Source organism: Scyliorhinus canicula, chromosome 1 (assembly GCF_902713615.1).
Source record: "Scyliorhinus canicula chromosome 1, sScyCan1.1, whole genome shotgun sequence".
NCBI lineage: Eukaryota > Metazoa > Chordata > Chondrichthyes > Carcharhiniformes > Scyliorhinidae > Scyliorhinus > Scyliorhinus canicula.
In genome coordinates, this window is record NC_052146.1 from 72,672,285 (window position 1) to 72,689,726 (window position 17,442).

The 17,442-nt window shown below is 49.7% G+C and overlaps 1 protein-coding gene across 1 annotated transcript in view; it reads right to left on the reverse strand.

Annotated features, from left to right (window-relative positions):
- ppm1f (protein phosphatase, Mg2+/Mn2+ dependent, 1F) overlaps positions 1-17,442 on the reverse strand; it is a 118,244-nt gene that overhangs the window by 15,852 nt on the left and 84,950 nt on the right. Inside the window, 2 exon segments of the mRNA XM_038793186.1 lie at positions 950-1,138; positions 8,102-8,298. Coding sequence (XP_038649114.1) covers positions 950-1,138; positions 8,102-8,298 — 386 coding nt within the window.

The following is a 17,442-nucleotide window of genomic DNA, read 5'->3' on the forward strand; positions in this document are numbered from 1 at the left end:
TTGTTGCAAAATCATAATCAAAATAGTCTTGAGGTTTTTGAAGTCACGATTATCTGAAGGAGAATTCCAAAGGGCCAGGACAAAATTGTTAAAGGAGCTACCAAAGACCATAGTGAGGAGAATGAAAAGTAGCTTGGTGTTGGAGAGTTCTTGCAGGGACATTGAGCTGGAGGATTGCAAAGGTAGGAAAAGCCCACAACATGAAGGGGTTGAAGATAAAGACAAGATTGTTGAAAAAAATTGATTCTCCCTTTTATAAAGAACGGATCATGTTTGAGTGAGTGGGAAATTAATACAAAATATATCAAAAGGACTTTACTGGTATTAGTGGCCAACAGTTTGAAGACTTTTAATCTTATTATTCATTGATCTAAAAAAAATGAAGTGCTGCTCAATGATGCAATTCCATTGTTGTTCAAAAAATCATTGCATTTGTCCAATACTCATTTTAAATACAAATTAATAGTAATAATCTTTACATTAGCACAGCAATGAAGTTATTGTGAAAATCCCCTAGTCGCCTGTTCAGGTACATTAAAGAGAAAAGACCACAGTATCTGCTATTTGCTAACATTAAATAAAAAATTTAAACATTCCCTTGGCTACTTGTGTAAAACCTAAGAAATGCGTGTCCAACTCCTTACCCCCTTATTTTGGCACTGTCTTCAGTCAATCACCAAAGTTAAGCATTTTAATACCATCTGAAAGTGCTTCACAATGACAAAAAAGGCAGTAAACAAATAGGGTTCTTGTGTCCAAAAGTCCATTGGCTCCACAGCACTCACTGGCTACCAGTTCAATCTAAATGGACATACTGATATTGCCCATGTTTGTGCTACTATCGTGAAGAGCACAAAGTGACATTCTGGAAGAATTATCTCTGATTGAATGGATGCAGGTGTTAAGCGATTGGACCCTTCTAAGCTCTGTTTAGCTTTACTACACTCACCTTTCTCTTAGCTCCCTGAAGGAACATCTCGTCTGTCTGTTTGAAGGCCCGCCTTAATGCCTCCTCTGGCTGAGTCGAGAACATTTCTTGATGTGCAAGGTTGACGTGAAGGTGCATTCCAGCATAGACAGCAGCATCCACTCCACCATGGCCATCAAACACAGCAAAATATGCCCTCTCTTTAGCATCCTAGGATGGAAAACAGAGCGACCGTGACCTTATTTATTACGGTCTAATACAAAATGATTGAGAGGACGATTCATATTTTGTGGCTTTACCAACCTGCACCTTTAGCTCATAAAAAAACAAACCTCAAATCCGAGGGCACAAATACATTAATTAACAGGATGGACTAAATCAGTTTATTTTGTGTCCAAGATTAGAATATTGCATTAATAACGGCTTGTTGCATCCTATAAAGTAATGCAACAAACTTACAGGTACTAAAAGAGTTGGCAGATTGTCTGATCTAAGGTGCAACGGTTAGAAAGCAAGTAAATGCAAAACTACAGCCAACAACTTTGCTGAATGCCACATTCTTCGTAATTTTCAAAGCTTCAGCTACAAGTATTTGGCGTACATTGCACTGACCTCTAGCTGTAGAAATTAAATAGAGCATGATTTACTACAAATTACTCATGATCTTGCTTTACCCAAGCCATATTTCAAGTCCAAATGATCGTCACAAGATAAAATGGAGAATTTGAAACATGACAAAGATAATTGCAGCTCTCGTTGCAAATGGTCAAATTCCACATTAACTGAATCTTATTTTCAGTGGTGCAATTTTAGCTCAATTGATATGAAAACCTGAGTGTGTAGAAATAATATATGGGTTGCTCCAGGCCCTGATATAACCTAAACAAGATTTATGGAAAAATTAAAAGGGAAGTGGAGTTCTGATATAGGCCAATCAATCCAACCAGTCTATTTCAGTATTTAAACCCCACACAAATTTAATCCCATTCTAACTCTTCACACTCTGCCCCCTAAATCGCTCTACTCCCTTCTCTCCCATAAATGTCCAAGTCTGGACTCCCATCGTTGCCAGAATGAAACAACTGGCTTTAGGCAAAATTATTTATTTGCTTTCAGTATTTACATTTCACATATCCATGACAGATAGGAATGATCTTGTCAGAAAACACTGCCAACTCCACTGGGGACAGTGATAAAGGTGACAAGCAGCTGGATTATAAAGTTCATAAACGTACAAATAAATATTTGATCTATGCTCATTGAGCTGATATCAGCAGAGTCAGTGATAACGGATGAATGGTCTCTTTGCCTCAGTTTCAGAAGAAACAAATTTAATGGATATCTTTTATTATATAACCAGCCATCCTTGCTGACAGGTATGGGCAGAATTATACTAGCTATAGTGCCACTCAAACTGGCTTGTCAAATACCCCGTCAATACTATTAACTTAGATTGTGTGAATGACATTATGGATTGTATCCCAGCAGAGATTCAAATCCTTCATGAGAAATGAGGCATTTTAGAAGCGGGAAAGAAGAAAAGGCATAAAAAAGAACCTGGAAAATAGAGAAAAACAGCACTGCAAACAAGTTTTCTGACAGTAGCTCAAAAGTTTTGGTTTTTATACAGGTTGAGTATCCCTTATGGAGACTTCCAGTGGCAACATGTAGGAGGAAGTCGTACGTTGAGGCTCGATTTAAAAAAAAATTAATGCCCGGTCCCTGTGGCAATCCAGGGACATTTTTTAAACAAACAGGTGCAGGAAGACATAATAGAACAGTACAGCACAGAACAGGCCCTTCGGCCCTCAATGTTGTGCCGAGCCATGATCACCCTACTCAAACCCACGTATCCACCCTATACCCGTAACCCAACAACCCCCCCCCCTTAACCTTACTTTTATTAGGACACTACGGGCAATTTAGCATGGCCAATCCACCTAACCCGCACATCTTTGGACTGTGGGAGGAAACCGGAGCACCCGGAGGAAACCCACGCACACAGGGGGAGGACGTGCAGACTCCACACAGACAGTGACCCAGCCGGGAATCGAACCTGGGATCCTGGAGCTGTGAAGCATTTATGCTAACCACCATGCTACCCTGCTGCCCCCAAAGTACATAAGGAAGGAGGAGGATGTCTAAAACTCATAAGACGCCCGCCAGGAAGAGTGGGGGCAAGTGAAGTTTTGCCTGCCAGCGAAAAGGTCAGCCTGGCAGCTGGAAAGATGGCGGAGGCAGGGTCGCTGGGTAGGGCCGCGCCATCAGGCATGGCAGAAAAGACGGCCGAGGAATTAAAAAACAGTTTGCTAAACACATGGGAGGTGATGAGGAAGTAAATGATGGTGGCAATGAAGGTATTGGTGGAGGAGGCCATTTCCCCGGTGATGGTGTCGAAGACATCAGCCGAGGTGCGGGAGCAGGAAGCTGAAGGGGGTGGTGGAGGCCTTGTCACAACACAGCGATCAGCTCACCTCGATGTGTGAGGAGCTGCAGAGGGTGGTGGAGGCCAATAAAGGTACGAGAGCGAAGTTGGAGGTCCTGGAAAATAGATTTAGGCAGCAGAACTTAAGAATTGTGGGTCTGCCCAAAGGGGTGGAAGGCCCGAGCCGACTGAGTATTTTGGCAAGATGTTGGCGGAGCTGCTGAGGGAAGAAGAAGATCCTTCCCGGTAAAAACTGGATCGGGCTCATCGTGGATGCCTAACCGAAGGTGAATGAACTGTCAAGAGTGTTAATAATTTGTTTTCACAGGTACCGTGTGAGGAGAATGTCCTGAGTTGAGTGAAGCAGAAGCTGGAGGTGCAGGGGCTGGAGCTGGCATACGCATATACCAGGACCGTGGTGCTGGCAAGGAGGCGGGTGGCCTTCGGTCGAGTGAAGGTGGCACTGTACAACTGCGGTGAGGTTTGATGTGATGCATTCAACGAAGTTGAGGGTGACCTACAACTCAGACTTTTACTTTGAGGTAGCAGAGGCTTATTTAAAGGCAGAAGGACTGGGAAGAAATGAGAAATGGGATGTGGTTTGGTCTTGGACATACGGTGGGGGGGTGGATTGTATATAGTTCTATTTCATGTTGTTATTTGTTTGGGTAGGGTAGAAGTTCGGAACTTTGTGACGGTGGTTTTCTGGGGTTTGTGTGTTTGCACTCGGTTTGTTTATTTGAAGGGAGTTTCTTTGTTTTTTGGCTCTGGGCATGAGGGAGGGGATTGGAGAGAGATGGGCCTGGGCAGGGCCTCCACAGCAGCAAGCTTAAGTTGGCTAGTGAATGGGAATGGGAGTGTGGTGGGGGGAGGGACAGCAGTTATCGGAGCCTGGTCGAACAGGTTTTGATGGGCATGGGAGATGTAAAAAGTGGGGGGAGGGTATTGAAATTAGGAGAGGTGTTTTTGAGAGGAATTGGATGGAGGGATTTTGGGAGGTGTTCGATGGGAACAAAGGGACAGGCAAGCCAGGTCCAGTGGGAAAGGCCCGGAGTTATGAGGATGGCACATAGGAGGGGCGGGGCGTGTGAGAGCCCCGATCAGAATAATAACATGGAATGTGATGGGTTGGTTGGGGGGGGGGGGCAGTGAAGAGATCGAGGGTTTGCGCACATAAAAAGCTTAAAGGCCAATGTTGCCATGTTACAAGAAATCCACCTGAAGGTGAAGGACCAGGTACGGCTCAGGAAGGGTTGGGTAAGCCAAGTATTTCATTCAGGGTTCGACAGTAGGGCTCGGGGGCGTAGCGGTGTTGGTAAGTAAGAGGGTGAGGTTCCAGATGGGGAAGGTGGTGGCGGACCGGGGGGTAGATACATTATAGTAACCGGGGCATTGGAGGGGAGGTTGGTGGCGCTGACGAGTGTGTATGGCCAAAACTGGGATGATGCAGGATTTCTGAGGAAAGTGCTGGGGCCATCCTGGACTTGGACTTACAGTGAGAGGGAATTGGAATATGGTGCAAGAGCCGAGGATAGACAGGTCGCAACCGCGCTCGCTTGCCCAGTTGGGGAGGGGCGAAGGCGCTGGCTGGGCTCATGAGGAAGATGGGAAGGGAGGAACCGTGGAGGTTATTGCTTCCCAGGGAGACAAAGTCTCGTCTTCACATTGAGGGTACCCTTCATCGTGTTGTGTGGCACTACCACCATGTTAAATGGACTTTGAACAGACCTAGCAACTCAAGACTGGGGATCCATGAGGCGCTGTGGGCGCCAGCAGCAGGAGCAGAATTGTATTCAACCACAATCTTCAAACTCATGGCCCAGCATATCCCCCATTCTACCATTACCACCAAGCCAGGAGATCAACCCTGGTTCAATGAAGAGTGCAGGAGAGCGTGCCAGGAGCAACATCAGGTATACCAAGAAATGAGGTGCCGACCTGATGAAGCTACAATACTGTCTATTACTTGCTGCTTATACTGTTTGGCACACAAGTAATCCTGAGTTAAGCAATCCCACAAAGAACGCAACAGATCTAAGCTCTGTAGCCCTGCCACATCCAGCCGTGAATGGTGGTGAACAATTAAAAAATTCACTGGACGTGGAGGCTCCACAAATATCCCTATCCTCAAAAAGACAAGGCTGAGGCATTCAAAACAATCTTTAACCATAAGTGCTGAGTGCATGATCCATCTCGGTCTCCTCCGGAGATCCCCAGCATCACAGATGTCAGTCCTCAGTCAATACAATTCACTCCACATGATATCAAGAAACAGCTGAAGGCACAGGATACTGCAAAGGCTATGGGACCTGACAATATCCTGGCATTAGTACTGAAGACATGTGCTCCAGAACTTGCCGCACCCCTGTTCCAGTACGGCTACAACACTGGCATCTACACGGCAATGTCGAAAATTGCCCAGGCGTGTCCTGTACACAAGAAACAGGACCAATCCAACCCAGCCGATCACCGCCCAAACAGTCTACTCTCCATCCTCAGCAAAGTGATGGAAGGAGTCATCAACAGTGCTATCAAGTGGCACTTACTCAGCAATAACCTGCTCACGGATGCTCAGTTTGAGTTCCGCCAGGGTCACTCAGCTCCTGACCTCATTACAGCCTTGGTTCAAACATGGACAAAAGAGCTGAATGTCAGAGGTGAGGTGAGAGTGACTGCCCTTGGCATCAAGGCAGCATTTTACCGGGTTTGGCATCAAGGAGCCTGATTAGGGTCGGGTGCACGGCCAATCGGGGGGGGGCCTATTTTCAGTGTCCAGCTCCGTGGTCCGAGTCCGCCATGGAGTATGGCGTGGCTGCTGGAGGCCGCCGCCGTGCGTATGCGCAGCCTCCGACCCGGAAGTGCGGGGGCAGGTATCTGCAGCAAAAGCTGCTAGATTTTGCTGGGTCCCCTGCAGGGCTAGAACTATGTGGCCCTTTCACGGCAGTTTTTCTGGCGTGAAAGTCCACGGGCGCGATTCTCCGCAAATGCGGCGAGTCGTAAAGGCTGCCGTGAAACTGGCCGTGTTTCACGGCAGCCTCCGCGCCCCCTCGGGCCCCGGTCCTCCCCCCCGGGCGGGGCTAGCAGCGGGTCCCCGTGAAGCATGGCATTGCGGCCTTAGCAACCGTCGCTAAGTCCGCACGCCAAGCGTCACGCCGGCTGACGCGCACGATGACGTCAGCCGCGCATTGGACGGCTCTAGCCCGTGCATGCGCGGGGCCGTCATCTCCCTCGGCCGCCCCGTGGACTGATCCTGCGGGGCAGCGGAGGGAGAAAGAGTGCGTCCGTAAGGGCACCGATCGCGGGCCCATGCCCCCCTTGGCATGGCCGTGGTACTGCCGTGCCAATCGGGGCCCTGGATGCCCAGAACGGGCATGTTGCGGCCGTTTTTACGACGGCAGCAAGCAGGTGTGTTTGCGGCCGTATAGGCCTGGGAACTCGGCCCATCGGCCTGGGGAGAATCGCTGTTCGCTGTAAAAAACGGCGAGCAGCGATTCGTGTTGTGGGGCGGCCGTGGGGGGCGAGAATAGTGGGAGGGCGGGAAAAATGTCGGGGACGCCCTCCCGCTATTCTCCGACCCGTCGCGGGCAGCGGAGAATCGCGCCCTACAGTTTTGACGCCGGTGTGAGGACATAGTCCCTAAAACAGAGAATCCAGCCCATTGTAAATAGTTAAATAAGCCTCTGTTTTCCTACCGCTGGCTTCCTCAAGTTATTAAAAATAAGATCATGGCTGATCTAGTTGTTCTCTCAACTGCATTTTTCTGTCTGTCCCTATAACCCTCTACTTCCTGGTATCCCAAAAATCTAACTCAGCCTTGAATAAATTCAACAGCCCCACCTTCACTGCTTTCTGGCGAAGAGAATTCCACAGACTTAATGACCCTCCTCACCTGGGTCTTAAAAGGAAGACTTTTTTTTAAAACCACGTACCTTGGTTCTGGTCTCCTACACAATAGGAAATACCCTCTTTGTATCCACCCTAGAAAATCCTCTCAGGATCTTGTACATTTAATAAGATCACCTCTCATTCTTCTAAACTCCAATGAGTGTAGTCCCAACCTGGCCAACCTTTCTTCATTAGATAAGCCCTTCATCCCAAAAATTAGTAGAGTGAACCTTTTTCTGGAATGCAACTAATGCAATTATCTTTTTTTTTAAATACAGAGACCGAAATTGTATACAAAACTCCAGATGGGGTCTCACCAAGGTCCTGTACAGTTGTAATAAATCTTGCCTACTTTTATATTTCGTTCCCCTTGCAATAAACACAAATATTCCACTTACCTTTCTAATCACTTGCAGTACCTACACTAACTTTGTGATTTGTGCGCCAGAACACCGAGATCTTCTGTACCACCGAGTTCTACAATCTTTCTCCATTTAAACAGTATACTTCTATTGAAACACCAATCACACCAGATTGAAAAAGGTGCAACGTTTTTTAAAAACAGGATTTTTGACAGCAATTAGGGAACAGAAATGGGAACATTCTCATTACTAATTGTGACTTTGGTATTTCCACATTCTGTCCATGCAGTAAATCTTGACATTGCTATCAGTTTCAGAGATACGACAGTGACGAATCCTGACAGTTCACAGCCAAAAACACCTGCAAAATCTAGGCCATAGTCATTCAGCCACACTTAGCGCTGTCGGAAACTAGATTATTTCTTCTAATCAGCTTGGGATACATTTATACCAAATTCTCAGAGTAGAAAGAAAATGTCTTGCTCATCAGGAAAGACTTACCTTCATGCCAAAGAGAGCATTAAACTCAGGCAGTGCTACATGTCTGTCCTCCATCTTTCTCCGTGTGTTACGAATAGCGAAACTGGAAATTAAATACTGTTTTGGTAGATGCAATAACTGTAGCTCTTGATTCCACTCACGGCAGACTTCCAGTAATTTGTTAAAGACTGATCGGGCCACTGGTTCTCCTTCCAGCACTGTGAAAGAGGGAACATGGATGAAATTGGATAAAATCTAAGAAGCAAATAAGTAACTAAAGTGCTATAAAAAGCAGTGAAGACAAATTAACTTTGAGGAGGGAACAGATTTCCTCTTAGTAAGGGATTTATGATGAGAAGTGCGTTGACAGGATAAGTTTAGGAGATTCAAGTAATTGATTGAGTGATCTTTTGTATGTCTTGCTGGCCTCTGCTCTCTTTCACAAAGTTACTAGTGAACTACAAGAGTCGAGGCAAAAACGCAGAGCTCAACATATTACAGAACCTTAATATTAAAAACCTCAAAACGTTCCAGTCTCTACTGCAAAGTTCTCAAAATGTATTATGCCAAGAATGTGAATCTTGTCAGGTGTTGCTGTAACTGAAATAGAAGTTACTATTGTTCACTTTCCTATGGTGCCACGTATTTGAGTTCATATCTGTACTTAACATAAAATTATTAGAAATTAAGTAATTCTTAATTAAGTGTTAACTGTATTACAAGGAAGTCCCTAGCTACATTGCCGTTTGAAAGATGCAGTATTCATTATCACCTGTAGTTTGTGAACAAAGGAAAAGTGTGGTGAGAGATAAAAATGAGGAAGAGTCTATGATTTATTTAAGGAGATATCATCTTGGTTAGATGCTTCAGAGACTTATTACAGCTTGGAAGATGTTTTAAATTTGGACCAGTTTGTATATCATGTAATTAAAGTCATTATGTTAGAGATTAGATCAATTTTCTGTTCCAGTATTTCAATAACTATCAGTGTGTTGGCATTTTATTGCTGGTTTCTGGGTCGGAGAACACTTCCATCTGTTGAACTTACTTTATGGCATCAAATTTACAGTGAGCAAGTGAGAGAAAGGACATTGGCAGTCAGTTTTTCCTTTATATATCCTATTTTTAATCAGGCAGCTAACTAACCAAATTAAGATTACACAATTGTGTGAATAATCCTGTAAGAACCTATAATTGAGACCAAAACAGGGACACGATGAACTTCATCCCTATGGTACAACTGACACCATATAATCACAATAGGTACTGGATGTACCAATGAGCAAGAATGAAAATTAGCCATCATGAATTTAAAAACCTGCCAATTCTATTATCAGTAAATATGAGTTGTAAAACACAACCTCTTACTTGCAGTGCATACAACACATAGATACCAATCATAATAATGAAGGCCCACCTTCTCAACCTTGCCCCCTGCCCAAGGTGTGATGACCCTCAGGTTAAATCACCACCAGTCCGCTCTCCCTTCAAAGGGGAAAGCAGCCTATGGTCATCTGGATCTCGAATGAGATTGAATAATAATCTTTATTAATGTCACAAGTAGGCTTACATTACCACTGCAATAAAGTTACTGTGAAAATCCCCGAGTCACCTGTTCGGATACACGGAGGGAGAATTCAGAATGTCCAATTCACCTAACAAGCAAGTCTTTTGGGATTTGTGGGAGGAAACCAGAACTGGAGCACCTGGAGGAAACCCATGAAGACACGGGGAGAACATGCAGACACTGCGCAGACAGTGGCCCAAGCAGGAATCGAACCCGGGACCCTGGCGCTGTGAAGCAACAGTGCTAACCACTAGTATGGCAGGGGGGTGGGTACCGGAGCAATAGGTCAGAAGGTGAAAATATTGAGGGAGAACTAGGGAATAGGGCCACTATGGCTCTGAGGAAGAGCAGACAGGGAGCTGTTGCTGAAAACAGCAGGACTAGTGGCCTGAAGTGCATATGTTTTAATGCAAGAAGTATAACGGATAAGGCAGATGAACTTAGAGCTTGGATTAGTACTTGGACTATGATGTTGCTGCCATTACAGAGACCTGGTTGAGGGAAGGACAGGATTGGCAGCTAACAGTCAAGATGACGGTGCTCCCGAAGACTTCCGGTGGCTGAGATGCAGCAGTAAGCCACACATTTGGGAGCTCCCGTTTTAAAGAGATTTTTCGGCTCTTTTGAGAGCCCAAAACGGAAATTTTTCGACGTCTCCCGGTGGGGGAAGGTGTGCTGAACGACTTTCCCTGCAGTCCATGCCTCGAACTCGGAATGGAAAGGTGGAAAAAACAGCAGCAGCTCCTCAGAAAAAACGGGGGAAGGGATCCAAGATGGCCACCGACAGAGCTCCAGAGGAATGGAGACTCTGGGCCCAGAAACAACAAACTGATCTCCTGCGCTGCTTTAAAGAATTCAAGGATGAAGTACTGAGCTCTCTGCAGGAAACGAACAGAAGGCTGTCAGACATTCAGTCCACCCAGGGTGCTGCCATCAAGAAGTTGCAGACGCAGGCCATTGAACGAGAGGAGGAGGCCGTGGTCCTCGTGAGTAAGGTGGAGGGGCACGAAGCACTCCACAAGAAGTGGCAAGAACGCTTTGAGGAGCTGGATCACCGCATGAGGCGGAAAAACCTGCGGATCTTGGGCCTTGCAGAGGGGCTAGAGGGATCGGACCTGACAGCCTATGTGGCTGTAATGCTGAATTCGCTAGTGGGGGCCGGGTCTCTCCATCTGCCCTTGGAGCTGGAGGGAGCGCACAGGGTGCTGGCCAGGAGGCCCAAGGAAGATGAACCCCCGCGTGCGGTGCTGGTGAGGTTCCACCGGTTCAGTGATCGGGAGTGCGTGCTGCGCTGGGCCAAGAAGGTGAAGAGCAGCAATTGGGAGAATGGGGTAGTGCGGATCTACCAGGACTGGAGTGCGGAGGTGGCTAAGCGGCGGTCCGGATTTAATCGGACGAAAGAGGTGCTTTATAGAAAAAAGATAAAGTTCGGAATGTTGCTGCCCGCGCGCCTGTGGGTAACTTATTTGGATCGGCACCATTATTTCGATTCCCCGGAGGAGGCGTGGGCCTTCGTGCGGACGGAGAAACTGGACTTGAACTAGGGGTTGGGGGTTGCGAGGTCAGCTGTAAGATATTAGTGCTGGATTCTGCTGTTGCTGTGTTCTCTTTTTCTTCTGTTGTTTTCTTCTTGTTTTAGTACTTTTGCAATTTTGATATGGTTATTTACGGAGGGGTTGTTCTGCTATGTTTTTGTTTTTGTGCTGTGGGGCATTGTTTGGGCTGTGTATCTTGAGGGGAGGGTCGGGGGGGTATGTTGTATTCTATGTCGGAGTGGGGGTATGGAGGGGGGCTGATATTTGGGAGCTGCGTCAGAAAGGTGTGGTGGGGCAGTGCGAAAGCGCGGGCTTTCCTCTGGTTTCCCGCGCTGCGGGGCGGAGACGGTGACGGGGGAGGTGGGGCCTTAACTGGTTCTTCCCCGCGCTGGAGTGGTGCCAGGAGGAGGGATAGATTGGGGGATGATCCCACTTCGGGAGGGGTCGGGCTATTGGCGGGAGTTTCCGGGGTCAGCAGAAGTTAGCTGACCCACGGAAGTACAATGGAGGACGGTTCGCGGCTGGGAGGGTTCCTAGCCTGGGGGGAAGGGAGGGGGGGAAAGGGGAATACCGGGTTGCTGCTGGTAGGGTCAAGAAGGAGCTGGTGGGGGCTGGGGGGACAGAGGTGAGGGGTTGTCGCTATGGGGACGGGGTCGAGCAGGAGGTGCTGGCCTGGGGCGGGCAGTCGACAGGCTATGGCTAGCCGATGGGGGAGGGGGGCGGGACGCCCTCTGATCCGGTTGGTCACCTGGAATGTGAGAGGGTTGAATGGGCCGGTGAAGCAGTCGAGGGTACTGGCTCACCTGAAGGGGCTAAAGGCGGATGTGGCAATGCTTCAGGAGACCCACCTGAGGGTGGCGGACCAGGTCCGCCTGAGGAAGGGATGGGTGGGGCAGGTTTTCCACTCGGGGTTGGATGTGAGGAACCGGGGAGTGGCGATTCTGGTGGGGAAAAGTGTTGTTTGAGGCATCGAAGGTGGTGGCGGATAAGGGGGGTAGGTATGTGATGGTTAGGGGCAGGCTACAAGGAGAGATGGTGGTACTGGCTAGTGTGTATGCCCCAAATTGGGACGATGCGGGCTTTATGAGGCGTATGTTGGGACGGATCCCGGATCTGGAGGCTGGAGGTCTGATCATAGGGGGGGACTTTAATACGGTGTTGGATCCTTCACTGGATCGGTCCAGCTCTAGGACGGGTAGGAGGCCGGTGGCGGCCAAGGTACTGAGAGGGTTTATGGATCAGATGGGTGGAGTGGATCCATGGAGGTTTGTGAGGCCGAGGGCACGTGAGTACTCTTTCTTCTCCCACGTACATAGGGTCTACTCCCGGATAGATTTCTTCGTGGTGAGTAGGGGACTGATTCCGAGAGTGGAGGAGGCCGAGTATTCGGCCATTGCAATCTCCGACCACGCTCCGCATTGGATAGAGTTGGAGATGGGGGAGGTGCGAGACCAACGTCCGTTGTGGCGGTTGGATGTGGGGTTGTTGGCGGAGGAGGTGTGTAGGAGGGTCCGGGCAAGTATTGAGGGGTACCTTGAGGTGAATGATACGGGGGAGGTTCAGGTGGGGATGGTCTGGGAAGCCCTGAAGGCAGTGATTCGTGGGGAGCTGATATCCATCCGGGCACACAGGGAGAGGAGCGAGAGGAGTGAGAGGGATAGACTGGTGGGAAAGATGCTGGAGGTGGATAGGAGGTATGCAGAGGCACCAGAGGAGGGACTGTTGGGGGAGAGGCGCAGCCTGCAGGCTAAATTTGATTTGCTGACCACTAGAAAGGCGGAGGCACAGTGGAGGAAGGCACAAGGGGCAGTGTACGAACATGGTGAAAAGGCGAGTAGGATGCTGGCTCATCAGCTCCGTAAGCGGGATGCGGCTAAGGAGATTGCTGGAGTGAGAGACAAGAGTGGGAATGTGGTGCGGAAGGGGGTAGAGGTGAATGAGGTCTTCAAGGACTTTTACGGGGAACTGTACCGGTCGGAGCCAACAGGGGAGAGGAGGGGAATGGAGAGGTTCCTTGACAGGCTTTCTTTCCCGAAAGTGCAGGAGGAGAAGGTGGAGGGGCTGGGTGCGCCGATTGAGCTGGAGGATCTAGTTAAGGGGATCGGGCAGATGCAGTCAGGGAAGGCACCGGGGCCGGATGGGTTCCCGGTGGAATTTTATAAAAAGTTTGTGGACCTAGTGGGCCCCTTGCTGGTGCGGACACTCAACGAAGCGTGGGAAGGGGGGACTTTGCCCCCGACGATGTCACGGGCGCTGATCTCGTTAATTTTAAAGAAGGACAAGGACCCCCAGCAGTGTTGTTCATACAGGCCCATATACTCCTCAACGTGGATGCTAAGGTGCTGGCAAAAATCCTGGCCACCAGGATAGAGGACTGTGTGCCAGGGGTTGTGCATGAGGACCAGACAGGTTTTGTGAAGGGAAGGCAGCTGAACACGAATGTGCGGAGATTGCTGAATGTCATTATGATGCCGGCGATTGAGGGAGAGGCAGAGATAGTGGTGGCGCTGGATGCGGAGAAGACCTTCGATAGAGTGGAGTGGGGGTACCTATGGGAGGTGTTGGGGAGGTTTGGATTTGGTGAAGGGTTCATTAGATGGGTAAGGCTGCTATATGAGGCCCCGATGGCGTGCGTGGCCACGAATAGGAGGTGGTCGGAGTTTTTCCGGCTTTACCGAGGGACCAGGCAGGGTTGGCCCTTGTCCCCCTTGTTGTTTGCACTGGCAATCGAGCCGCTGGCGATGGCATTGAGAGATTCAGAGAGGTGGAGAGGCTTGGTGCGAGGTGGAGAGGAACATAGGGTGTCGTTGTATGCCGATGACCTGTTACTGTATGTGGCGGACCCGGTGGGAGGGATGCCGGGAGTGATGGAGTTACTAGCTGAGTTTGGGACCTTCTCAGGTTATAAATTAAACTTAGGCAAGAGCGAGGTGTTTGTGGTGCACCCTGGAGACCAGGAGGAAGGAATTGGTAGGCTCCCGCTTAGGCGGGCAGGGGAGAGCTTTAGGTACCTGGGGGTGCAAGTGGCCAGGGACTGGGGGACTCTCCACAAGCATAATTTCACCAGACTTGTAGATCAGATGGAGGAGGAGTTCAGGAGGTGGGACATGCTGCCATTGTCGTTGGCGGGGAGGGTGCAGTCCGTCAAAATGACAGTGCTTCCGAGGTTCTTGTTCCTTTTTCAGCGCCTGCCCATATTTATCCCCAGGGCCTAATTTAGGAGAGTGACCGGCAGTATTCTGAGCTTTGTGTGGGCACATGGGACTCCGAGAGTGAGGAGGGTGTTCCTGGAGCGAGGAAGGGATAGAGGCGGGCTGGCGCTGCCCAACCTTCTGGGGTACTATTGGGCAGCCAATGTGTCAATGGTGCGTAAATGGGTGATGGAGGGGGGAGGGGCGGCGTGGAAAAGAATGGAGATGGCGTCATGTAGAGGTATGAGCCTGGGTGCCATGGTAACGGCACCGTTGCCGCTCTCCCCTAAGAGGTTTACCACGAGCCCGGTGGTGGCGGCGACCCTAAGAATCTGGGGACAGTGGAGACGGCATCGGGGGGAAACAGGGGGCTCGATGGAGGCTCCACTGGGTGGCAACCATCGGTTCATCCCGGGGAACACGGATGGGGGATTCAGGGGATGGCAAAGGGCGGGCATCAGCAAATTGAGGGACCTGTTTATTGGCGGGAGGTTTGCGGGCCTGGGGGAACTGGAAGATAAATTTGGCCTTCCCCAGGGGAACATGTTCAGATACCTGCAGGTAAAGGCGTTTGCTAGGCGACAGGTAGAGGGATTCCCTTTGCTGCCCTCGCAGAGGACGATGGACAGAGTGCTTTCGGGGGTGTGGGTAGGAGAGGGGAAGGTGTCTGACATCTATAAGGTAATGCAGGAGGTGGAGGAGTCGTCAGTGGAGGAGCTGAAGGCTAAATGGGAGGAGGAACTCGGGGAGCAGATAGAGGACGGGACTTGGGCGGAGGCCTTGGAGAGAGTCAACTCTTCCTCCTCATGTGCGAGGCTTAGTCTCATCCAATTTAAGGTGCTGCACCGGGCCCACATGTCCGGGACTAGGATGAGTAGGTTCTTCGGGGGTGAGGACAGGTGCACCAGATGTTCGGGGAGTCCTGCGAACCACGCCCATATGTTCTGGGCATGCCCAGCACTGGAAGAATTCTGGAAGGGGGTGGCGGGGACGGTGTCGAGGGTGGATGGATCCAGGGTCAAACCAGGGTGGGGACTCGCGATTTTTGGAGTTGCGGTAGAGCCGGGAGTGCAGGAGGCGAAAGAGGCCGGTGTCCTGGCCTTTGCGTCCCTAGTAGCCCGTCGAAGGATTCTGTTACAATGGAAGGATGCAAGGCCCCCAAGCGTGGAGACCTGGATCAGTGACATGGCGGGATTTATAAAATTGGAAAAGGTCAAATTTGCCCCGAGAGGATCAATACAAGGGTTCTATAAACGATGGCAGCCTTTTCTGGACTTCCTGGCTCAGAGATAGGTAACTGGGTCAATAGCAGCAGCAACCCGGGGGTGGGGGGGTGCATTATTGTAGTGTTTATTCTGTAACTTTATAGTGTGTTAATTTGCATTGTTGTTAAAATGCTGGGTTGTTCATGGGGATGGGGCGAATGTATATGATTGTTAATATTATTGTTATTTTTGGTATTTTACTAAGGTGCGTCAATGTTGTATAAAATCAAAATTTCTCAATAAAAATTATTAAAAAAAATTAAAAAAAGATGACGGTGCTCCCAAGGTTTTCGTTCCTATTCCAGTGCCTCCCCATTCTTATCCCGAAGGCCTTCTTTAGGTGGGTAAACAGGAGCATTACGGGGTATGTGTGGACGCGAGGGACTCCGAGAGTGAGAAGGGTGTTCCTGGAGCGGAGCAGGGATGGGGGGGGGGGGGGGGGCTGGCGCTGCCCAACCTCTGTGGGTACTACTGGGCCGCTAATGCGGTGATGGTGTGCAAATGGGTGATGGAGGGGGGAGGGGCATCATGGAAGAGGCTGGAGACAGCGTCTTGTGGGGGTACGAGTCTGGAGGCGCTGGCAACTGCGCCGCTGCCGCTCCCTCCAACGAGGTATACCACGAGCACGGTGGTGCCGGCAACCCTCAATATTGGGGGGCAATGGAGGCGACAGAAAGGGGAAGTGGGGGGCCTCGGTTTGGACCCCGATACGGGGGAACCACCGGTTTGTCCCGGGGAGAAAGGATCGAGGGTTTGCGGGGTGGCACAGGGCAGGGCTAAGAAGGCTGGGGGACCTGTTTGCCTGTTTGTGGATGGGAAGTTGGCGAGGTTGGGCGAGCTGGAGGAGAAGTACGGGCCCCCCCCTGGGAAACACCTTTAGGTATCTACACGCAAGGGCGTTTGCCAGGTGGCAAGTGGTGGAATTCCCGCTGCTGCCACCATGCACGGTACAGGACAGGCTGCTCTCGGGGGTATGGGTTGGAGAGGGGAAGATTTCGGCAACATACCAGGTGATGCAGGAGAAGGAGGAGGCCTCGGTGGAGGAGCTGAAAGGTAAGTGGGAGGAGGAGTTGGGGGAGGAGATCGAGGAGGGGACGTGGGCAGAGGCCCTCAGGAGGGTGAACTCTTCCTCTTCATGCGCGAGGGTCAGCCTCATACAGTTTAAGGTGCTGCATAGGGCACACATGACCGGGACCAGGATGAGTCGGTTTTTTGGGGGTGACGACAGGTGTGTTAGGTGCTCAGGAAGCCCAGCAATTCATACCCATATGTTCTGGGCATGCCCAGCACTGGAGAACTTTTGGAAGGGCGTAGCGGTAACAGTGTCGAGGGTGGTAGGATCCAGGGTCAAACCGGGCTGGGGGTTCACAATATTTGGGGTTGCAGAGGAGCCGGGAGTGCAGGAGGCGAAAGAGGCCGGTATTCTGGCCTTTGCGTCCCCGGTAGCCTGGCGGAGGATTCTTCTTCAGTGGAAGGATGCGAGGCCCCACAAGCGTGGAGGCCTGGATCAACGACATGGCAGGGTTTATTAAATTGGAAAAGGTAAAATTTGCTTTGAGGGGGTCGGTGAAAGAGTTTTTTAGGCGGTGGCAACCGTTTCTAGACCTCCTGGCAGAATGGTAGACAATGGTCAGTAGCAGTAACTTCATTGAAGCCTACTCGTGACAATAAGCGATTTTCATTTCATTTTTCATTTCATTTAATTCTATGTGGTGCTTTTTCCATTCTGTTTTTTTTAATAAATATTTTTATTCTCCATTTCCACAGACAGTAAACGGTAACAAATACAAAATCAATCCCCTTA